We start from the raw sequence: 23,563 nt of genomic DNA, 5'->3' as shown, positions 1-23,563 counted from the left end.
ACAATCTCACTCTGCATTAAGCTAACTCTGCCCTGGGCTGCAGGTGCTGAGCAGAACTTCTGCAATTGCTCCTCCATGTATTTATTTCAGCAGCAGACACTGAAACAATTATAGGTGCCTGTTGTATTTTCACTGTGCTTGTATTTTCACTGATGCCCTTCCTGGAACCCAGGCACAGTGGAGGAGGAAGCACGTTACAAGAACACATATTGTCAAATGCAAGGGGGGAGTGGGACAAGGAAGGAGGACTCAAGAGGTGAATCTGGTTTAAGAAATCGGGAGGAGGAGCAGCTTTAATTCTAGCATTTGGTAGTTTTTCATTGCTCAGCTTTGCAGCCCTCGTATTCTGTTAAGGTTGTTTCTTACAGGCAATAGTAGTAAGTTACACACACACAGACCTTATATACATGTAGTTAATTCAACAGTACCTTTTTCTGTATAGATAAAAGTGGTAATTCGCATTTCATTACTTTAGCTGACTTTAGCAGGACTGATTTTGTGACTTTGCTTTATGCAAACAGGAGATTCCAAAACTCTTTTATTTTTTAATCAAACATATTACAAAATAACAGATTCTGAAATAGCATTAGCATTATATTTCACAGGAGTTGGGAGCAATGTGTTCTATTTCCCAGCTGGTAAGTAAAGTTGATACAGGATGCAAACCATGGGGTGTTGTCCCTGAGCAATATACTACAAACCCACTGCACTTTATGCTTTTCCTCTCCCCTATACAGGAGTGTTTGTTTTCTACAGCTGTGTAAAAAACACATCTCAGATTATACTCAGATTTTTGTTGTTTGCATTTTGATCTTCCCACTGTTATATATAGTGAAACACCCTTTCTTACTTCTACTTAGAAACCTCTGATGGGATAGTGGAGCATGTGTATCTGATGGTTTACACACATCTTATTAAAATATATGCTAGGTGGCAATATTTTATTTTAATAAGAATATTATTCCTGTGGCAAAGGATTTGAGAATGGGACAGATCAATTCTGAAAGCCATTGCATTTTTGTGCCATTAGTTTTAGGAGTATCTTTTCAAATTATCTATTTAAAGCCCAAATATTAAATTAAGAAAATGATTATTGGTCCATTTCCTATATTTTCCAAGGATAGCATTTTGAGTTTGGCACATGACTTTGCATAAAAATTAATGGAGTTTATAAGCAAACAGAATTGCAAATTATATAAGTTTGCAATACCTAATCTCTCTAAACACGTAATCAAAACAAGAACAAAGTGTTTCTTTCCTCACTGTTCCAAACCTATTTCAGCTAATACTTGAAATAAAAATCTCTCTAAGCTCTTCTCTGGGTTATGCCCTTCATATTTATTCAGGCGTGTTCCCAGCTTTTCATTCCTCTGCATCTTTCAGTGATGCTTTCTTAGTGCTATTGCCTCTACTGTAGTAACAATTAATGAAATCTCTTCATCCACATGTTTCACTTTGGGTGGTGATGTCTCTTTGTTTCTGTGGCTTGAGTTTTGTCTACTGTTATTTAAGGAACCTGTTTGCAGAATGAAACTGAATGCCTCTCTCATCTCTCAAATGAAAGGTGTGTGTTACACCTTCTGTTAATGAATTTTAGTTTACCCTCTCTAACAATAAGCAGAGTAACAGCCAGGTGTGCAATACATTATGTTGTTAGTCTCTGCATCGTTAACTAATAGTCAGTTTTCAGAAGGAAAAATTCAATAGTCTAAAGGATATAGAGAAAACAATTACCTGCGATTCTTTCAGGATTAGTTCTCATTGTTTCCATAAACTGAGTCATAATGATCAGTTCTTCCCAGACTCTGCCAAGGTCACGGATTTCAGGGGCTTCCAGTAAGAGCTCTTGAGCATCTTTATATACTCTTGCAAGGCTGAAAGAAGTAGTGAATCAATAATAACTTAAGACTGATGACTCTTAAGAACCTTTCACATAAAGAAAAAAAAGAAAAAGAAAAAAGCAAGATTGACTTTCTCTGTGCTATGGATGAGGAAAAAAGTTATTTTGTCCTTAGCCTTGAAACTCAAAGTCCAGTTTTGTGGTGGTAACAAAGTAGTTTCAGGTGGTGTGGGATTCAGATTTTGGAGTCCACAGAAGGTTTCAGAGGGCTACTGGTGTGGCAGAAGGTTGGTCTCTAATAAGCCATGATGATCTTGCTGTGGGGAAAGGACCTTCCCCAAACAACACTTATGTCACGGTTGTACTGAAAACCTGCTCCAGTTATGGCCCAGGATCTGCTTTGGCATTTGGTTGGGGCATTCAGAGCACAAGCAGCCCTGATCAGCTGGATAAATGACATGGAAACGTACAGAATCCTCCCCCCTCTCCCATCTCAGTCCCCTCCAATGTAACAGTGATTTTTAAGTACTTTCAGAAAATATTTCTATTAGGGGTTGAAAACAACAGTGCCTGACTTCACCACAGGCAGCTGTTCACCTACAGTTCTTGGGTTTGGACACACATTTCAAATAAGTATTCAGTCAGGTCCTGTGTTTATAAACAAATATGAAGAACAGATCTTATTAGCAGCATGGGAGGCCAAGCACATCTAGGAATTGAAATATCATAGGCTTTTCCTTCTGCAGTAAAACTGAGATAGAATTTGAATAAATACCTGTTTAGAAGCACAGTATTTCTTTAATGGTTATGTTTTTCCATACATGGAAAGGTAAATCTCTGCCCACATGACTTATTTTAGTTTACAGGAAACAGCAAACAGGAAGGACAAAATTCTTTCAGAAAACACAATGTATTTGCTTCCTCTGTAGTGCACTGAATTTACTCTGACTCACAAAGGGACAGTTCGTTCTGTAATCAGCAACCTAGAAAAGCCAGAGTGTACACAAAATGGAACCCTTTAGCTTCACTGCATGACTGTACCCACAAAGAAGCCCAGGTGACTATTCTAAACCCTGTTCACTAGGAACAAAGTTGAAATGCTAAATTAACTCCAAGCTATGGATTTAAATCTTCTTAAATCTTCTTTTAAATCTTCTTAAATCCTCACCTTTCCCTTTTTGCTTACATCACAGATCTATTCTATAAACTCTCTCCAGTATACTGAGGGACCAATCTGAGCAGGCTGAAGATGCTTCACCCTTTCTCCTTATAACACTCAGCAGGTGACAACAAGTTCAACAGGTGCCCAGGGCAAGCTAACAGCAGTTGCCTAGCGGGTCTGTACTACTGCAACCCTGTCTTGCACACAGAGCTCTGCTTACATGGAGTTGTTGTAGTTGGACACAACACCTGGACTCTCTCCAGGGGTTGGGCTGCGGAAACAAGGGTTGTTCATGTTACAGAAGATGCCATGTAACCACGGCAGTGTTCCTGCAGATGGCATGGCCTTGTTTGGGAAGTGACCTGGAGTTGGGAAACAAAAGAATATGAATGATTAGGTGCCTTTTCTAATGCAGCTTGTGTGAAACTGAATAGCATTCTGAGCTTTTTTACTAAACAATGAATAGTTTGTATAGGATTTTTGAAAGTAATTAGCACTGGACTAATTCTGTTTCCAATGAGACAAGTGGCAGAGCAGATTTTTTTTTTTTTATTTTTTTTTTCCTCAACAGGAATGGAATACTAGAATTCTGAATACTTTCAAAAATTCTACTTTCTGATTTTTTTTTTCTTTTTCAGGCAACATTCATAAACAGTCCAAGCTAAATAAGCAAAACCTGGTATCTCTAGAGTCAAGTAATTATCTAGCCTGAACACTAAGCAACTAGGATGATTATCATGCTACAGTATGTACAAACAGTAATAAATACAGAAAGAATCAGTATTACAAGAGGAGCAATAATCAGCATTACAGCCTTTCAGTATAACTCTGGTTTAAGGTCTCTGGTTTGCATAAAGACAGTCAGTTGGTTACTACCTACTAAGAAAAGAAACCTACTGTGTAAAATTCATATTTGCTTCACTAAGGTGTACACTTCCACTGGAAAACTCTTAAGTGTTCACACATTATATCTTCTAAAGGAACTGATAAAAACAATATGACAATTTTCTACTGGAATTTAGTTCTGACCTAGCCTTTTTATTTATTTATTTATATTCAGTAGTGAGACAATTCATCAACAACAGAATTATAGAAATCTACAATTTGACAGAGCCTTGAGACATCAAGTAAGTCCAACCACAAAATAGCTCACAGGAAAACTAGAGGTTTTTTCCCCCTTGTTGGTAAGTTTTATAATATATGGCTACAAATAACTAAACTACTCACAGCAAAGTCTGTCCTTTTGCCATTAGAAAATACTTGGCATCCAAGACCAGTATCTCTGTCTGAGACCTTCTAGGCATTATCTAACACAGGTCAGAGCATTAAACTTGTCAAATGTTCTTACATTCATGTTGGCGATATAATGGATTAGCCTTCCTCAGCCACACAAGGGCAAGAAATAATGACAGAGGCCACACAAGCTCCACCAGAAGACGAAGCTGGAAAAACAAAAAGCAAAAATCCATTCAAACCAAATGTTAAAGATAAATTAAGTTCTTACACAAAGTGGATGACACTGTAACAATACAGAAAAACAGGATTAGATGCAATAGAGAAACAGAGGGATTTTATCCACACTTTTGCAACGCTGGACTCATTAGCAGGCTAAAGTGTAACATACGTACCTGAAGGTAAAGCCTTTATCATAAACCTACATTCTTTTATATTTACTTTTGCCTCTTTTTGTCACCACTCATTTCAACATCATTAATTTTCTAATACAGGTAAAAATGTATACATTAAGATCAAACCTCTTACTGAATAACATGCAAGGCTCCATCCAAGGCTGCTTTATTGCCCAGGTCTTTTAATACACTTAGTACAGACATCAGCTGCTAGCTGTGACAGAAAATTAAGGGCACTACTTTACCACAGAGAAACATCCTGCCTGTTTTTTCAGTCTTTCCTCCACTCTCATGTTTCAGTTTTACTGCCTCTGTGTGTTTTGGCAGAGGTTTGAAACTACAGTTCTTTGATCTTGTGACACAGGCTTTGGGCTCTGAGGACCAGCTTTTTTTTTTTTTTTTTTTTTTTTTTTTTTTTTGTGTGTGTGTGTGTGTGTGTGTGCGCCCAGCCCCCAGCCACGTGGCACTTTTTTCCTCCTCCCTACAAGAGCCAGGACAGACTCTTTCCACTGCCTGGGTTGTACTACATGCACAGGAAAGCTCTTCCTGTCTCCTTTCTTTTACTCCTGCCTCCCACATCAGGCACCAAACATGTAACAGTAATGTGTACAGCAGCAGAGCCAAAGACACTGCGGGCCACATGTGAATGTAATTTTTTCCCCCTTTTTCTTCAGATTGAGCCATGCAGGGTAAAAGATACTCCACAGAATAATTAAGAACAGGTTTTTGGAGCTGCCCTACTTTTTCCACTGTCATTCTGTTCACTGGCTTTAATTAAACACAGTTTAAGATTATGGCAAAAGGATACAAAGCTTTTCAACAGGCAACTGTTTCCTATTTCACACTTTGTTACAAGGTTGGTTTGTTAAAATAAATAAATAAATAAATAAATAAATAAATAAATAAATAAATAAATCACCTAAGAAGTTATGCACGTCTCATTTTTAAAGCCAGACAAAATCTTGCTAGAAGCAAAGGGCAGATGACAAAATTTTTGGAGTAGGAAACCTCCCACTGTACAGTTCTTCTCCTCCATAGCTGAGCATACAGTGTTACAGGTCCTTCTCAGCAGCTGGTGTGTCTACAGGGCAGACCACTAACACCCACCGCCAACAATTTAATAAGATGTTTGGGATAAGCATTATGTGTAAATGAACTCTAAGGGGTAAGAACTGGGGAAGACTCTTGAGTTGTCATTTTTGCTGCAGTTAACCTGGGTTATTGCTCAGGTGTTGGCTCTTCCTCCATTCCCAGGAAATAAAAAATCCTCAGGTTGAATTCAGCATTACTTTCTCTCTTATCTAACTAGTTTGGATGGGATTGAAGGCTAAAGTACAAGCGAAGCTTTCATTCAGTGTGTTGTACAATGAGGACTGACCAAATGCTGTTAGCCCTCTGGTATTTTCCTGCAGGCCTTTTCCTGAGAATATATTGGTATCTCAGAACATACTAGGAAGGATCAGAGAGCAGCCCATAAAACCACAGAACCATAAGATAAAGAGCCAAAAATTCCAGCAATGCACACAGAGGAATGTAATATCCACATGGACTTGTAATGGACCAAGATCAGTGATAAGACCATATAAATCTGACAAGTCTACATTGGCTGTGGATCATCTGTTAACTGTAAGGAAGCCTTTCCTCTTGTGAATTAGAGTAAATAATGAACTTACGTAAAAGATTGGATATGCCTCCATTTGTGGTACAGCACGATAGTTACCAAAAACCAAGCTGATTTTCCCCAAACATTTTATATCTGCTTTTGACATTAGGGATTTTTGTTTTGGTTACCTTGTTTCTCTGTGTGAACAAATAAGCAGGTAGATTTATGTACTTAAAAATAACATTATTTTTACTGGCTCAGTTTTAAAATTTGTTTTACCCTTCAGAGTAGAGAAAATATTTCTCTGATGTGGATTAAATCACTGTGCTTAAAAGCTAGGAATGATCACCACAAAAAGGCATTCTTTGGCAACACCAGGAAACCCCGAGGCTAGCACTTTTGAAACTTCTAAAAGAAAAATATTAAAAAGAAAAAAAAAAGGAATTCCTAAAACCCAAGCAAGAACTTTGGGTGAAATATCTGGAAATACTTGCTTAAATCAACAGTATTTCATACACTGAAAATACTGAAGACATGGATCTATTTGCTAAAAAGTTTTTTAAAAAGGCTTTCAATTCTCTCAGTATACATATTATACATTCCAAGATGGACTTACTTACGTTTCCTTCCTTCTTTCCTTCCTTCCTTCCTTCCTCGCTCTCTCTCTCTCTCTTTCTTTCTCTCCTTCTTCCTTTCTTTTTATTCCCTGAACTTGAGAACCAAACTATTACAGCTCCTTGGTAATCAGTAAATGCAGGCTAGCTTTGTAATGGGGTCCTTATATTTGGTGTAATTTAGGTGTGGATCAGTTAATTTCATACTGTATTAAATCACGACTTGACAACGTTGCATGCATCAGCTCTTGCTGGCAATGCAAACTGTGGGATAAAGTCTGCAGAGAAGCTACGAAACAATGGACATTCAATTTGTCTATGGAAAAATCACGTAATTCTTTGATCCTGGAATTTTTAGCTTGAGTCATTCATAATAACTAAGATCTCCAGGAGTTATGGAAGAGGACAAGACAGCTGGTGCTTTTTTACACAATATACCTTTTGTTATTTTCTATTAGCCAAAACCAAGCAAACACATTAGCATGGACACAAAAGTGGGCTCTGTCTCAGCTCCGTCAGCAAAATAACTGGAAACGTTGGAGATACCTTCCATCTGGTTTTGACCAAATTCTAGTCAAAGCAACTCTGGTTCCAAGCAACTCTGGATACATTTATTACAACTTTCAAACAATGATAGCACAGAAAAAATCACGACAGCATAGGCAAGCATTTCAACTTATCCTGATTCTGTTTGATCCTGTTGATGTCTGTTATCAAGACAAAATCATCTGCATGACTGTTACAGCTTCACAGCCACCTGACTGTAGTTCCTTATTATTTTTAGTTTGAAATGGTTGGTCTTTCTCTATATGAGCTCAAAGGGAACTTTCCATGAAAAACAGCTTGACAGAAGCAGTCTCAGTACATCATATAACCATGACCCTGTCTTAGGGTTTTGACCAAGAAATTTCAGAAAAAAAAAAAAGAAGAAAAAAAAAGGTGAAATACGGTAGAAACTAATAGATAAATCTGCTCTAATCCATGACTAAGTGTCACAAGATCTAGAAGGATTGAAAGGATTTAAAATACTTCTCTGACTTCCACCTTTTTTATCATGATATTCAAGCACATAAAGAAAAAAAAATTAATTGAGCTTCAGGCCCCTAATTGGATTCACTTCTAAAAGCAGTTGGGTGTAAGAAGTAAATCTAAAATTAGGAATCAAATTTCCCTAAGCCCACATTTTCCTGACAACAGATCTTCTTCTATGAATGTAACAAAATATTACTGCCCACACCTCTTTTCCTTGTATGCTGTAGTATTTGTAAAATAAACAAAGAAAACAATGCAACACTGTCTGCAAGAAACATCTTTGCAAACTGCACAAGACAATATCCCAGTCTCATTTGATTCTGTCAGGAATTTGTGATTTTTATATGCTGATAAAAATGGCTATCGGGGGAGGCCCCAGTTGACTGGCGGCTAGCAAACGTGACGCCCATCTACAAGAAGGGCCAGAGGGCTGACCCGGGAAACTACAGGCCTGTCAGTTTGACCTCAGTGCCAGGGAAGCTCATGGAGCAGATCCTCTTGAGAGTCATCACGCAGCATTTGCAGGGCAAGCAGGTGATCAGGCCCAGTCAGCATGGGTTTATGAAAGGCAGATCCTGCTTGATGAACCTGATCTACGTCTATGACAAAGTGACGCGCTGGGTGGATGAGGGAAAGGCTGTGGATGTGGTCTACCTTGACTTCAGCAAGGCTTTTGACACCGTCTCCCACAGCATTCTCCTCAAGAAACTGGCTGCTCTTGGCTTGGACTGGCGCACGCTTTGTTGGGTTAGAAACTGGCTGGATAGCCGGGCCCAAAGAGTCGTGGTGAATGGAGCCAAGTCCAGTTGGAGGCCAGTCACTAGTGGCGTCCCCCAGGACTCGGTGCTGGGGCCGGTCCTCTTTAATATCTTCATCGATGATCTGGACGAGGGCATCGAGTGCACCCTCAGTAAGTTTGCAGATGACACCAAGTTAGGTGCGTGTGTCGATCTGCTGGAGGGTAGGAAGGCTCTGCAGGAGGATCTGGATAGGCTGCACCGATGGGCTGAGGTCAACTGAATGAAGTTCAACAAGGTCAAGTGCCGGGTCCTGCACCTGGGGCGCAACAACCCCAAGCAGAGCTACAGGCTGGGAGATGAGCGGTTGGAGAGCTTCCAGGCAGAGAAGGACCTGGGAGTGATGGTGGATAGTCGGCTGAATATGAGCCAGCAGTGTGCTCAGGTGGCCAAGAAGGCCAACGGCATCCTGGCTTGTATCAGGAACAGTGTGACCAGCAGGGCTAGGGAGGTGATCGTCCCCCTGTACTCAGCTCTGGTGAGGCCGCACCTCGAGTACTGTGTTCAGTTTTGGGCCCCTCGCTACAAGGACATCGAGGTGCTTGAGCGGGTGCAGAGAAGGGCGACGAAGCTGGTGAGGGGCCTGGAGAACAAGTCCTACAAGGAGCGGCTGAGGGAGCTGGGCTTGTTCAGCCTGGAGAAAAGGAGGCTCAGGGGTGACCTTATTGCTCTTCACAGATACCTTAAAGGAGGCTGTAGTGAGGTGGGGGTTGGTCTGTTCTCCCACGTGCCTGGTGACAGGACGAGGGGGAATGGGCTTAAGTTGCGCCAGGGGAGTTTCAGGTTAGATGTTAGGAAGAACTTCGTTACCGAAAGGGTTGTTAGACACTGGAACAGTCTGCCCAGGGAAGTGGTGGAGTCACCATCCCTGGAAGTCTTTAAAAGACGTTTAGATGTAGAGCTTAGGGATATGGTTTAGTGGGGACTGTTAGCGTTAGGTAGAGGTTGGACTCGATGATCTTGAGGTCTCTTCCAACCTAGAGATTCTGTGATTCTGTGATAAATGTATCACCAGTCATTTCATCCAGGGGACTGCATGGTCCAAAGCTGAAATCCAAAGACTAATATTTTACCTTTTGTCTTTTCCGAAGAATCCAGTTCTTCCAGAGTAGAAGTCTGATTTGCCTAAGGAAGTTCATTCTTCTGCACCAACTGTTCTAGCAAACCTGTGGCAAAGGATACATTGACATTTCTCAGCTGACAGTTTAAACAGATCTGAGATCAACAAAACTGTTTTCTGTTCTTATTTTAAGATTATGTTATTGTAGAGATTGGTTCCTGTCATTGTCTGCACCATATAATTTTGCACTTGATATACTATCACACATGAAAAAATGTGGTTTTCCTTTGTTTTGAGGCTGTTTCCTGTCACACATTTTATCAGCAAAAAGAAAGAGAGAGGAAAAGCATTTCTTTCAAGTGAAAAAATGTCACTAACATTGAATCCAGCTATTAAATTGGACTTTCAAGTAATGAAATGATGCAACAATTAACCGCTTTATCAGATTAAATCAGTGTTTTTAAAATATATTTTTTTTGTTTTACAAGAAAACATGGATTTCCAATTACTTTACATAAAAAATACTTATAGGCAGAATTAGTCTTTCCATCTAGACACTGTAAATGTATACTGATAAGCACACTGGGTTTTGGAAAGGCAAATTAATTTTGTTCCCATTTAAAACAAAATAAAAAAGAAAAAAAAAAAACAAAACCAAAAAAATGGGATCTCAGATTTACAGGTTTTTAAATTCAGCGCCTTGTAGGACACTTTACAGGGGATACAACAGAATTTAAGCCACTGTATGCTCTGCTTTCTAGATTCATGCCTCATTTTAACCAACTTGAATTTTTACCCTCAAAAAGAAAAAGAGAATTGGACACATAAGTCTAAACAGATACCTTCCACATACAGGGACCTATTCAAAAATAAAGGAAACATTTTAATTTGTTCCTGTATACACTTCCTACTTTATAGCTGCCTTATGGATAAGAGAATAGTTTCTTCATGATTGATTAGTAACTGAGAGTCAGTGGAAAGGAGATGTAAGTTAAATATTGGAAAGCACTTTCTGACTATGAGAATGATGAGGTAGATCTGTTTGTTGGATATTACCCAAATCTCTAACAAGAATTGCACAGGCAAAACTGGTCACAGATTAGGTGATTTGTTGAGTCTCTCTTGCCACTGTTCATCTAGAATTTTGTTTGTAGATAATCTATTAAGTGGAGGAAATCTTGTTTTAAGAGGCAAAACTTGGATAGCATGTAAGAATATGTTGTCCTAACCTGTCAACACAGCATTAGTTGACACAAAAATAAGTAATAACTCTTTGACCATTTCAGAAAATCTTCTCAGGTGCACATTTTAAGATCTGAAAACAAATTCAGACCTCAACAGGACACAGGAAGACAGCATTGGTTAGAGGGGCTGACACCTGCTGGAAAAATGTTCCTAAAAAAGATGCAGATCTCTTCTGACACATTGAACACGGAAGAGATGGGGACAGAGTATTTGAGACCAAGCTTAGCTAGAATTGTCTATGCTGCTTACTGGGGACCAAATAACAAGACATCAATTCTGCAGAAAAAAATCAATGCAAAGCTGATGATGACAAAACCTGCATCATTTCCCATATTTTGTAGGTTAAGAGTTTCATGTAATTTTCAGTGTTAGTCCATCAACTGTAGTAACTCAAGTTCTAGAACAACACAGGAAATGAGACCAGGTAAAAAAAGCTATTGCTGTTGTAAAGTGTAAATGGATTAACATTTGATGGTTTGAAGACATACACTTTTGGATTGCAACAGCTTCCCAGCTTGACAGGATAAAATCTAAAGGGAACAAAATAAACCCATTGCTTTGAGTGACTCTGACCAATTCCACGCTACTGCGTTGAAAAGTAGTCCTTATGGTACAGAGAGCATTAAGATCCTAAACAGACATAATGACATGCAGCAGACAACAATTTTATTTTGGGAGATCCAGCTTCACACTGATGCGATTTGGGGCCTATTTTGACCACCTAACAGAGGGAACAAAATTGAAGTCTTACTTTGAGACCAAACACCTGAATACAGAAGAGTGAGAAAGAAAATCTGTATCAAGTCTCAGATTGACCATTTGATTCCTATGTATACATGGGTGATAGAAAAGGCTAGAATTTAGACAGTATCATTCACTTTTTTCCCCTCTTTTCCTCAGTAATTCAAAAGAAGCACATCTAGTTCTTCAGATGTTTACCCAATCGAGCGCACTTCTGAGCAATTAACTGTTGGAAGGGTTTAGATCCCAGGAAAATAAAATAAAATAAAATTGGCTGACCTTCAAGGCAAGACAAGATTTTGGCAGTTTCACTACTGACAGCAGGTTCTGCAGCTGAACAGGCTGATGGCTCCCTTGGAAAGCCAAGTTTATATATATATTTAGTTGCAGGCAGCTCCAGTAGCAATCAGCTTGCTGTTGCCATTAGTGTGGCATGCCTGCAACTCCTTAAGGGTTTCCACTGAGGTTCTCTTCACAGAGCTGCTGACTACGGGCAGTCAGATGGCTTTCTGACACCCTTGCATAACCCAGGACTCTCTAACCTGTTGGTGTTCTGAAGAATGAATCCTACAGCTGGAAAAATGGGAAAAGGCCAATTCTGTTCTAGCTCCTTTCACCTTCCTCTAAACCCCAGGTGGGCACTCTGCAATCTTTCTGCAACAGCTGTGAAAGGAAATTCAAGCCTTCATACCAAGGCCATAAAATATGTAATCTGCCAGTGTTCTGGCCTCTCCTCTTCTTCCTCTTGGCTCATTACTGAACTATCCAATATGTTGTTTCTATCTCACTGAGAGATTCCCTAGTAGTACAGAGTCTGTCAGCTCATGTTCCCACATTGCTCACAATGTATGACATACCTGCACCATCCTGTAACTTTTACTATTGTTGTTAGCAAGTAAAAATTGCAGTGCAAGGTCATGAATGGGGTTAGGATTGCCAGATAACATTCTGTTAGCATTCGCCCTAGAAAATTTAGCTACTTTTCTGACACTTGGCATTTAAGTAGTAAAGAAGACAGAACTAATAACCTTGGGAAGAAAAAGGGACATAAGTAAGGTTATCCAGATTGTCCTTCTACATTAAACCTTGCTAGTTAGGGCTGTTGAGAGCCATCGGGAGAGAGATTCCTTATAAGAGAAGTAACTCCTTAATGATAGACAACCTAATTAACATGTACAAATTGCAAAGGAATCAGTGAAAGAAAGAAAACAGTGATTACTAGACTGATTGCCAAGGTTAAGATTCTGCTAAATAAATCAGAATATAAAAACATTTTTCTTTTTAGCCTAAACCAAGATATTTAAATTATAGCATTAATACTTGAGGTGCAGACAACATATAAAACATGAAGAAAGATTCCATTTTGCTCTGCGGACATATTTTAGAAACATTTCTAATTTTACCGCATATTTACATTTCTCCAGGCTGCCTTGTTTATTAAACCTTAATTGGGAGCTAGTGGAAAGAAGCTTGCTTTCCTAAATGGAACACTTTCACAATTATGACTGTTGTCTTTGTCTTAAGTCTGTTAAGAGTAATTGTCTTAACCTTACACAGCTTAGAAACCTAAATTAGACAGGTAAACATGGAACAGAAGTGTAGGAAAAAAGAACTAAAATAGTGCAATCAGGAGACAGTGGAGAGATAAACCTCAGATTCTGTAGCAGGACAGAATAAATAAGTAGTAACTCATTTTCAGTCCCGAAATATCCTTCCCTATCTAGGCATTACTCGACAGATTAACATAGAACTGTATCGTCAAGATTCAAACTCCACGAATTTAAGTAGAGCAAAACAGTGCAATTTAACTACAGAGAAGGTCCATGCTAAAAATAGTACCTAGCAACAATGCGTCGAGGACTCCACATGGGCTCTGGAGGTACGTGAACTTCTGAAGTGATTAGTCATGCTGTAGATCTACCTTTGTTCTTAAAGGCAGAAGCATCCAGATCGCAAGATCAGCCAGGGTTTGAGGCAACTGCGATTAGGAACAGCACAGGCACTACAAGAAATTCAGTTACCAAAAAAGTTAAGCTTATTAACACAGATATTAACCCCCCTCCTAAAAGCAGAAAACTACAACAAAAAACAAAACAAACACGCCACATTAAGAACTGTTCATTCAGCTTTCCAAAAGAAGCTAATGCAAATCAAGTTTGTTAATATTTAGAATGGCGTGCATTTGCTGCCCAAAGATAACAAGCTCAAAGGATGTGACTTATATCCATGGCATACATAAATCTCTGGATTGTTAATTTTCCTTTTGCAGGAACTGATTTCCACTTCCGGGGGCTGAGCGTAAGGGTCAACAAAAATAACTTGGTTCCATCAGCAGCATACTGCTGAAGCGTGGGAAGACTATTACGAATTCCCAAACCATAGGAAAATAAAAAATGGCACTTCTTCTGTGCTTTCTTCCTTTTTTGCTAGCTGTTAGTACGATAACATAGAAAAATGATTTGCTGCATACATTCAGAAAAAAAATGATATGTATTGTTGACAGAAGACAAGTGAAACAATTAGTTACATCCATCATTACCACTAGTTTTACTACACAATGTAACAAAGTTAAATATTGATTTTAAATCAGTAGAAATAAGTTAACTTTTATATTTAAAAAACTAATTTCTCAAAGTTCAATCCTATCTTACTACCTTCAGGACAACATCAGAAAGAAACAAGCAAACAAGCAAGGCATAAAAATATCTTTAAACAATAAAGTCATAAAAAGGGGCTTTTTCTTCATTCTTTTTCTAGCTTTTGCCTTTCAACAGGGAAATATAGCGACAGCTTTTAAAACCTTGACATTCTAGTGTTACAGCTGGAACTACAAAAAGCCATTAGAAATTAAGTTAAGCATTTATTTCTCAGCTGATAGTAAATGAAGACAGTACTAGACTGAATCAGATGCCTCTGTATTTTACTTCATGTTAGGTAACAGGGAGGCCTAAAAATGAGTTAAACAAATCCACATCATGTGGAGTAGGTTTCATATTTTGACTGGCTGCCAACAATGAACAATAGCTCTTCCCTGACTTAATCCTGGAGGTTCAGTAAAACATTCCTTTTTTTTCCAGACTGTAAATAGCAGTTAGCAAAGGGTACTCTTACCCTGTTTGTACTGTACCTATTATACCTTATTAATAAAAGCTATCAACAAATTCTCTTAACTGTGTATTTCTTCAGGTATTGTATTTATATTTTATCAATTTAACCAATACCTTCACTATGTTCCTGCTTCTGCTGAGGACCCTGAGCTCCAGGGGTACTGACATATCAGACTACTTCATTACCAGGTTAAGAACAACGCAGTGTGTTAATTAATTCTTAGACTGTTTAATCTAAGCACTGCCCTTAGTAACTTTATAAGCAGAGTTCTTCAACTGTATGTCTGCTGCTATGGTCTTAGAGAAGACACAAGCCTTTCCCACTACTTCAACACTTAGTTCATAGGAATTTCAACACTTTCTCTAAGCTCCATTTGTTTTATGAAGGTGGCACAAGTATTTTTCTCTATAGGAGACAATGTTCTAGAGACTGGGAATTTCTTCTGGGCTGTGCAGACAAATCAAACCTGCAGTAACCGGAGAAAAATATTTTTTTACCCAGTTCATTTTCACACATGACTATGACAAAATGAATGTTTTTGCTGTTCCTGCCACACTTCCCTTGTGAAAAGCATGGGGAGTTTGTTCTTCTAGTGTCTGCGTGTGCAAAAGTAGCCAGGTACGGTAGTTTAGTACATTTCTTCATGGATCATCACTCCACAGGAAGAGAGAGAGAGTGAGACATAGAAGTAACCATTTCATAACACCACTATAGGACAAAGAAGACTGCTCTTCTCAACCAAGACTTCTTCAATGTTAGGTTTTCTAGAACTTCTAAAATGTCAGCAAGCTGCAAGCTCTCATAGGAACACAGTAAGCTGTGTATATAAGAATACAACCTGGCTGAATGTGTTCTAGTTCACACCTCCAGAGATGCATTCAGAGAACTTTTCAGCAAGCTTTGTCCTTCAACTAATATTTACTATATCCAGTTACATATTAGAATTAAATGACTCAGTGCACATCTCCAAGATAAATTATCCCCAACTAGTATCTGTTAAAGGTCAGACACAGAAGCAAAAAAGCACTGAATGAACACTAAGGGGTTGGTTTGTTTTTAAACAAATTTAAACAAATGATTTTTCATCTTTAAGGGTTTCAATAGACAACAATGCAGCGAAGACCCCCACCAGCATTTCTGTCAGGCAGGGGCTCTGTACGAGCATTATTGTAACGTCCTTCGCTGCCTCACTGGGGCTGTTGTTCCAAGTAGGAGTTGATCACTACCCCAACCTTCATTATTTAAAAAATAATGAAAAAAGTTGTGTCAGCATTTGCCCATTTCTTTCTCCCTTGTAGGGCTCTTGGGAGACCTTTGGGAATCCTCCACAGAACTCTGCTTCACTGAATTTGATAATCTGTAAGTTTATATCAGACCACACCACAGCTCTGACAGCACAGCACTGCACTTAGCACCCTGCTTCCTTACCACGACTATCTCAGGACATTCAAGCAGCTGCACAGATTTGTTGCCTAAACCTACGACTTCAAGCAGGCCTTCTTCAGGAAGGATTACTTGGCCACCTCAGCTTTTAAACGTGGCCTTGGTCTAATTTCATTTGGCTGTGTTCATATCACAGCCCTGCTGCAATCTTAACAAAGAAATAAGGGGCTTTATGAACCTGCAGAGGGAAGTCCACTCTGACTAATGGCTTTGCAAAACAGAGAAACTAGGGCTGCTATTAGGCTGCAGCTTGTGCTTAAGCACTGCTACTATGTCTGAGGCAATCAGACAATTTAACTCTTTTATTCAGCAAACAAACATTTTAGCCTTGAGATGAGCTCAAGTTATTTTAAGAAAATTGCTATTTTTTTGCTGCCTGTATGGTATGCAGAGACAGCTCTAACAGATTAAACTAATCTCTCCTAATTAGATTTTTACATCACAAGGATAATGATGTGTTATGTTTCTTCTACGTTCAACTACATCAGCTCTATCTGTGACCCACCTTTGCTTTGTAAACAGTGGGATCTTCAAAAGTAAACACAGAAAGCTTATGTGGGGCCTACCAGTTCACAGGGGAGGAGAAAATATGGTTCAGCTTAAAAAGCGCGCTGTGCACAGTTTCTCTGGTAGCTCTATCTACAGTTGTCACCATCACTTAGGGATTTCCTAATCTGTAGTTTGTTGCTAGCAGCAGCAAAAAAAAACATGGCTAAAGTGGCAAGTGGAAATACAGATTTGATTACAGTCCTTGTATTATGCCTACAATAAACGCGTGATAAAGTTCCCTGGGCTGTACATTCATGAACACATAAATGCAATGCAGTATACATGTTCATACAGTATACGTGTTCTGCCAGAGTAAGGCTGGGATTGCACTATTTATAGAAAACAAAGGCCCAAATGAGTCATAACGGACACTGTAAGACCTAATTAAATGTTAACATCACTTCACCTACATGTGCCATAGTTTCAGCATTGTCAGTATTTTATTAGTTTTCTTATTTCCTAACTTATTCCTGAATTCTGACTACAAAGTCAAAATGATTTTGACTATAAAGTCAAAACTGGTTAAGTGCTGTTTGTTCAGCAAATTATAAAAACATCTCTAGTAAACCCTCCAGCAACACAAGAAAAAAAAATCTCTAAAATTATTAGAACGTTAAAACTACCTGCAAAGATAGCTTGGAACATATGCACACTTGTGTACTGGGTGTGCTCGTGGGCCAACACTTCTAATTTTCAAGAATAATGCTCTCCAGCATCCTGACAATTTCTGAACTGGTGAGTTGTTCCTTCTTACATAGAAGGAATCTTCTTACTAGATTGTTCCTAGACAGTGCCTCACTAGAAAACTAACACAATTAAATGCTAACACAATTTTGCTGAGGAAAACCAAAGGAGCGTGTGTGTAAACATACCTTATAGACAAGCAGATACACTGTGTGCACATCGAGAAAACTATGCTGCACACAGTCAGGATGGGATTTTCTGAGTTAAGGTAATTTTTGCATCCAGTTATCCTAAACTCCTGTGGAAAACCCAAGTGGAAGGTTTTTCATGTTTTTCCTGCTGGGCTTCAGAAGCCTCTATGAATCAGATAAGGCATGACCTGAAGGACAAAAATATGCAGTTGGGGTCAAATGGTATTTCTTGGAAATGGCAGCTAGTGAAAGAATTAAAGAAAAGAGACAAAAAGAGAACTGAGTTGTGCCACTTGAAAAGACCACAAAGAAATCAGTGCACAGAAACTAGTGAAAACTGTACAATTCATAACGTTACTGACAGAATGATTTGAGGGGTGCACTGGCAAGAAATCAGAGAATAAGAAAAACCCCAGAAAAACATTTTTTTGAAAGGTGCATGCTCCTAGAAATCAAAGGCAAACAGAATCAGACAGATTCCTCCACGTTTCAAAACAGGCAAATGTGGCACCTTAAACAGATCCTGTGACACGTAGACTCAGTGGAGGGCTAATGACCCCTATCTACACAGGACGTGCAGTGATCAAACAATTGCAAAGCATACCAAAGTACAAACTCAGAAGGAATGTTTTCCAGTCTAGCATAACCTGGTTTACTTCACTTAGAAACTCTTCTGCCAACCAGGAACACAAGGGCTTTTTCCTAGCATTTGCCTTTCTCTAACATTTTACATTTTGGGAGCTTTAGGATGCCTTTTTCTTCTATCTGTGAGTGAAAATACTTTTCAAGATCCCACACATCTGTATCTGAAGCCAAACTCTCCTTCCTCTACAAAGAAGAAGGGGCATGCAGATAGAAACTTCTTCTGAAGCCTCCTGCTATATAACTTATTTACGTGTTGACATGCTTATATAAAATAGCATTATTTCTAAATATCACAGAACCAGCCTTAAAGCTTTGCTAGTGGAAAGCCAAAATGATTTGTCCCATTTTGCCAGCACAGTAAGTCTGTGTACATTAACAAGCATGATGACCATATAGAAGTAAATCTGTAGAGTGAAAGAGTGAGTGCTGAGGGCTCAGCACCCAGACGCGGTGTCTCAGTTGCTTCAGGTATCTCCAGTCTGGCCCCACAGACCACACATTAGCAACTGAAGCACATCAGGTACCCTGCTGAAGCACGTCTCAGTTTAATCTCATCCAAAACCAGTCAGGCTTGTGTGCTGAGATCACAGAGAATATGTAAAGGAGTCACTTAAAAAGTACAAACGTGATCTGAACTAGATTACCAATGTTAGCATACACACACTGTCAGCATTCACACAGCATTTTGTGCTGGCTTTCAGATGACCTCAATTAGGCCTTTACTACACTACAGGAGCTAAAGAATTCATGGATTTGCAAGCAAAACAAGGACTTAAAGAGAAGCAATAAAATACTGGAAAACTTACCACAAAAGCTTACCTCATGCATGAGCACTGCTGTGCTATGGGAAAGTGAAAGATTTCTGAAGGAAACGTTCGGCTAGGCTGCAGAGAAACACGGATCTTAGATGCAGAATAACACTGCTCAGTGATAAGAAGATTGTTTTAATCCTGTGCTTGATGCAGAACAGCTCAATCTGCAACTTTAAGAACTCCTGAATAAAAAACCTCCCTTATATTCGGTTTGAACAGGACAGGCACAACACGGTATATGTACCAAGAAGCTGATACTCCTTTAAGATTTTCCCTCAGATCCGAACAAACCGTGCATTTGAAAAGATGGTGTCAGAAGGGTAGTTCTGGTAGCATTAGGGGCCCTGCTAAACAAACAGCTGTCATGACTAATTAGGTCAGGGAATTATGGAAGTCAGTACTCTGACAAACCTTTAAGAGGGATGAGGCAGTGCATTACAACTTCAGAAAACCTAATTACCAAGCAAATCTGACACAGAAAGGTTTCCTCCCAAGAGGGCGGCGAGCCGCAGGGGGCTCGCACATTGCGTGACCCGGAGTCCCGTCACCTGAGGGAGGTGGATGGGATTGCAGCAATTCGGCTGCGGTGAAGCAACTCCAAACGCAAGACCTGGAGAAATTTGCACCAGAATAGAAACAAACAATAGGGCCCATTCGTAACATTTCCAGTCAAAAAGAAAACCAGCGGCTTTCCCGTCAGCCTTACGGCCCTGCTACCCCCGCAGCCGTGCTGGGGGCCCGCCCCGCCACGTCCCCCTCGCCTCCGGCCCGCTGAGGCGTTTCTCCCCGCGGGGGGGGAAGGCCTCGCTGCGCCACCGCCAGAAGGGCTTGAAACCGAGATACAGCGGCTAACGAAAAATTTAGAAATACTTTTAAAAAGAGGTCGCAGCCTCCGGTCCCCCAATTACTGCTCGTCGGCGCTCGGCGCCTCACCTCCCGCAAATGCCTGCTTGTCAGAAGTTGCTGCACACAAAACACGCCTACGGGGTTACCAAGCACATGTAGCAGTTAGCCCCAGTACTTCGAGACACGCATTTTGAAAGGGATAAACCTTTCAAATAACCGTAAAAATAACCTGCTATAGTATTATAACATCTGCATCTTGCAATGCTGCCCTCACAGTGCTCAGACCAGCCTTTGGGGAGCTGCCTGCCTCAGGAAGTGTCCAAAGAGCTGAAGCACATTAAAAACAGCAGTAGCGTTTCACCCTAGCCCGACGTACATGGATGGCACGTGATGAAAACCAGGATGGTGACTTGGCCAGTAGCAGCTAACATTGCACCTTGGTTGAGAAACACATCCGTTTGTTCTCACAGACCAGCACACAGATTGATTCTCCATCTCAGCAGCCTGTGTGGGGGGAGTGCTGGAGGCCCTCCATTCACCTGACAGCCACTAACTAAAAGTATCAAAATTTTTATTAGAATTTAATCCATTACCATATTCAGTACTGGACATATGCTAAAGTATCTAAAAATATAGTGAGACCATAGATTTAACTGAAGCTTAAAAATGAACTTGCCATCATGCAGTCCTTATCCATACAGATAATATCTTTTCACAACTGTGCTATAATGTTCTGCTACTGTGCCTCTAGATTTCATTAATGCTATTTCTGCTCACATAGCAAATTTTTTTTCCCTCCTCTACTCTCAAACTGGGAGAAACTCCCTTCCATGTCAAGAAGACATACTATTCCTCTGATTTTATTATACAGCTTGAAATGTCAGTCTGGCCAGAAGCAGTTGTCTGGCTGGTGCCCTCAAGCTTCACAAAGCAGCACCCTAAGAATGTGGCTAAAGCCATGACCAGAATTGACTAGTGGTAGCATGGCCTCTGACAAGTATGTGGGCTGTGCCTCTGTGCTAAGATGATAAACTCACAATACAGAGCTTCGACTTCCTTGTCATCTTTTGTTCTGGAAACTAAAATCAGATTATGTCCACTGAATGCAATGTGGGATTTATTTGGGTATTTTGGGAGGAAGGACTAAAGGAATGGAGTAGAAAAGTTCTGTTTTACAGTGTTAAACATACTGAAAATTGTTTCTTTGCTCTTCCTAGTCCGTTCAGTCGTTATTGTTAGGAAGTACTATGCTAACTGTGCTCTACAGCATTTTAGAAAGGGTCAAATTAACTGTAATCTGATTAAGAAAAGTGTAACCATCCCCTAAAGACAGATGCAGAAAAGTATTATTATACTATTGCAAAGGCCAAATGTCCATATTTTAATAAGTTAGAAGATATCCATATATAGAAGCCACAGAGTCACTGAAATGTTAACAAGTTAATATATTTTAAAGCAAATATAACAGTGTACACATAAAAACCATTTAATATAAAGTGAAAACCATTAGATGCACCTACTACTGCAGATTTTTGGTTATTTTCAGCTCTTTCACTGACACTTGGAAACAGTGCTCTTCATTTCAGTTACACCAAGTTAGATGGCAAAACTGATCTACAGCAAGCAAATTGCTGCCTTTTCATTCCACTGGGAAAGACAGCACCACTGCAACTGAGTCTCTCTAGAAGGGCTCCCATATGAAACTGACTGTGAACATTTGTCCCACTCACTAACACATACAAGAAATTAGACGTGTTTTGGCTGCTGCTTCTGAATAGCAAAGCTCAGTAAGTGCATCTTTGCTGTACAAAGTGACACACAGAAAACTGTCAACAGATAACCATATCTGCCTAAATATACACATATGATACATAATGACGGGCCATGCTGGCCAGTAAGTAAGTCTCTTCAGGAGCAAAGCTTTAATTGCACAGATTATAAAACTGAACAAATGCTTCTACAGAGCAAATTACAAGCTTTGGTTTATGCTTAGACAGTGAACAAACCCTTCCATTTTTATTAACATCTATTATGAAAAATGGGTCACCTCATTGCTACATGTGATAGTCAGTTCTCTATGATTAAGTACTTCATTCCATACAATGAAATGAAGCTCTGTGTCTTATCCAATGAACCCATTAGCTGTATTCTGGATTGGGATGCAATAAATCCTTATGAAAATCCACTGAATTACAAAAAATTTCGACTTACTTCCTTCACGATTCCCCACCCCTCCCCTCCATTTTTAAAAAGCTGCGTATATAAAAATAACTTCAATATGGCACAGAAGTGGGATTCTCAAGGGAAAGCATAGGGTAAATGGACAAATGGAAGTATCCCCTGGCAAGATCAACGAACTGCATACAGTCCATGAGGAACTTGCACCCTATACAAAATGAGCTTCCCTGTGTTCCAACTCTTGGATCCTTTTTGGTCTCAGTCTCTGATAAGTAGGCTTCAGATCTGTAGGGTGAGCATCCTCTGAGCTAGTTTTTTGTTCATCTGTGTTTTGTCCAGGATCACCTGATAAAGGCACAGAGCTCCTAGCTAGTTTCACAGTATTATCCTGGTGAAGCACCGAGCTAGCACTGGTTGATGCACAAGCTTTTGCGGTAGAACTCTCTTCATTTTGTTTTGATTTGTTAGAGGGTGGTTTATAAAATGTCCCTGGGGGTGGCTGCAATGTTCTTGATGCTCTGAAGGTAGCAACAGGCTTGGCATCAGGACCACTCCCTTCTGCTGCTGTCCTTCCTGACCTTACAGAAAGAGAGTATGGCTTAACATGAAGACTGGCATTAGCAGAATTGTTACCCATGCTGCATGATGAAGATAAGGCACCTGCAGTTCCACTCTCAAGTGCTCGGTTCTCCTGGGGCACATTAGTCACAATCATCGCTGTCCTTGCTGTGATATCATATTGTTTATATTGCTTGTCCCAAGTTTTTCGCAGCATCTGGGTGTCACAACAAGAAAGTCTGCAACAGGTACTAACAGCAGAGAGTGCCTTTACCTCTGAAACTTCTTCAATAGTAGGGCTCTTGCCGAGATTCTCCGGACTTACTGCTCCTGCATTTTTTGTATTTCTTTCATTCAGAACACATGGAGGAAGTATCCTGTCTACAGGTAAGCTCACAGGTCGAATAGCTAGTTTTGTCCTTGGAACCCGCAATGGAACTTTGTTAATTTGACGATTAGGTTTTGCAGGAAGTAAGTTAATTTTACAGCCATCTTCACCTGGAGAAACAAATGAATCATTGTCTTTTTCTGAAGCTGGACTCACAGCATCACCTGAAAACACATAAATAGATGCTCGTCAAGTCAGCAAGACTTTAACAAACAGAATACAATCTTCATTAATGGCTCCCTCACAGCTGGTATTGTAATAGGATAACAGCTTTTAGGTATAACTTTCCACATAGCTATAAGCAACCTGCTAAAACCAAATGTTAGTATTTCAATAACAGTAAAACAGACATTGTACAGATGTGACTAAGGAGAAAGCAGACAGAGACTACATTACTTTTTTTTTTTTTTTTTTTTTTTTGCTAGTGCTCTCCCATTTC

General features: G+C 39.7%; 2 protein-coding genes across 4 annotated transcripts in view; both read right to left on the bottom strand.

Annotated features, from left to right (window-relative positions):
- ABCA4 (ATP binding cassette subfamily A member 4) overlaps positions 1 to 9,815 on the bottom strand; it is a gene marked incomplete at both ends in the record, with an annotated part of 69,843 nt that extends 60,028 nt beyond the window's left edge. Inside the window, 4 exons of the mRNA XM_084291228.1 lie at positions 1,735 to 1,874; positions 3,223 to 3,364; positions 4,351 to 4,444; positions 9,750 to 9,815. Of these exons, the coding sequence (XP_084147354.1) occupies positions 1,735 to 1,874; positions 3,223 to 3,364; positions 4,351 to 4,444; positions 9,750 to 9,815 (442 nt within the window). The remainder of the gene's footprint in view (positions 1 to 1,734; positions 1,875 to 3,222; positions 3,365 to 4,350; positions 4,445 to 9,749) is intronic.
- Positions 9,816 to 21,436: 11,621 nt separating this feature from the next.
- Positions 21,437 to 23,563, bottom strand: part of ARHGAP29 (Rho GTPase activating protein 29) — a 57,912-nt gene continuing 55,785 nt past the window's right edge. For 2 of the 3 annotated variants that reach the window (XM_084291425.1, XM_084291426.1), the window contains exon 24: positions 21,437 to 23,288. In XM_084291425.1, coding sequence (XP_084147551.1) covers positions 22,387 to 23,288 — 902 coding nt within the window. In that variant the 3' untranslated portion in view covers positions 21,437 to 22,386. The remainder of the gene's footprint in view (positions 23,289 to 23,563) is intronic. The other variant, XM_084291427.1, reaches the window with a different exon arrangement.

The sequence above is a fragment of the Netta rufina genome (genome assembly GCF_964035555.1).
Source record: "Netta rufina genome assembly, chromosome: 8".
NCBI classification, from domain to species: Eukaryota; Metazoa; Chordata; class Aves; order Anseriformes; family Anatidae; genus Netta; species Netta rufina.
The sequence above is the reverse complement of the archived record's forward strand: the minus strand, read 5'-3'. Positions and strand labels throughout refer to the sequence as shown.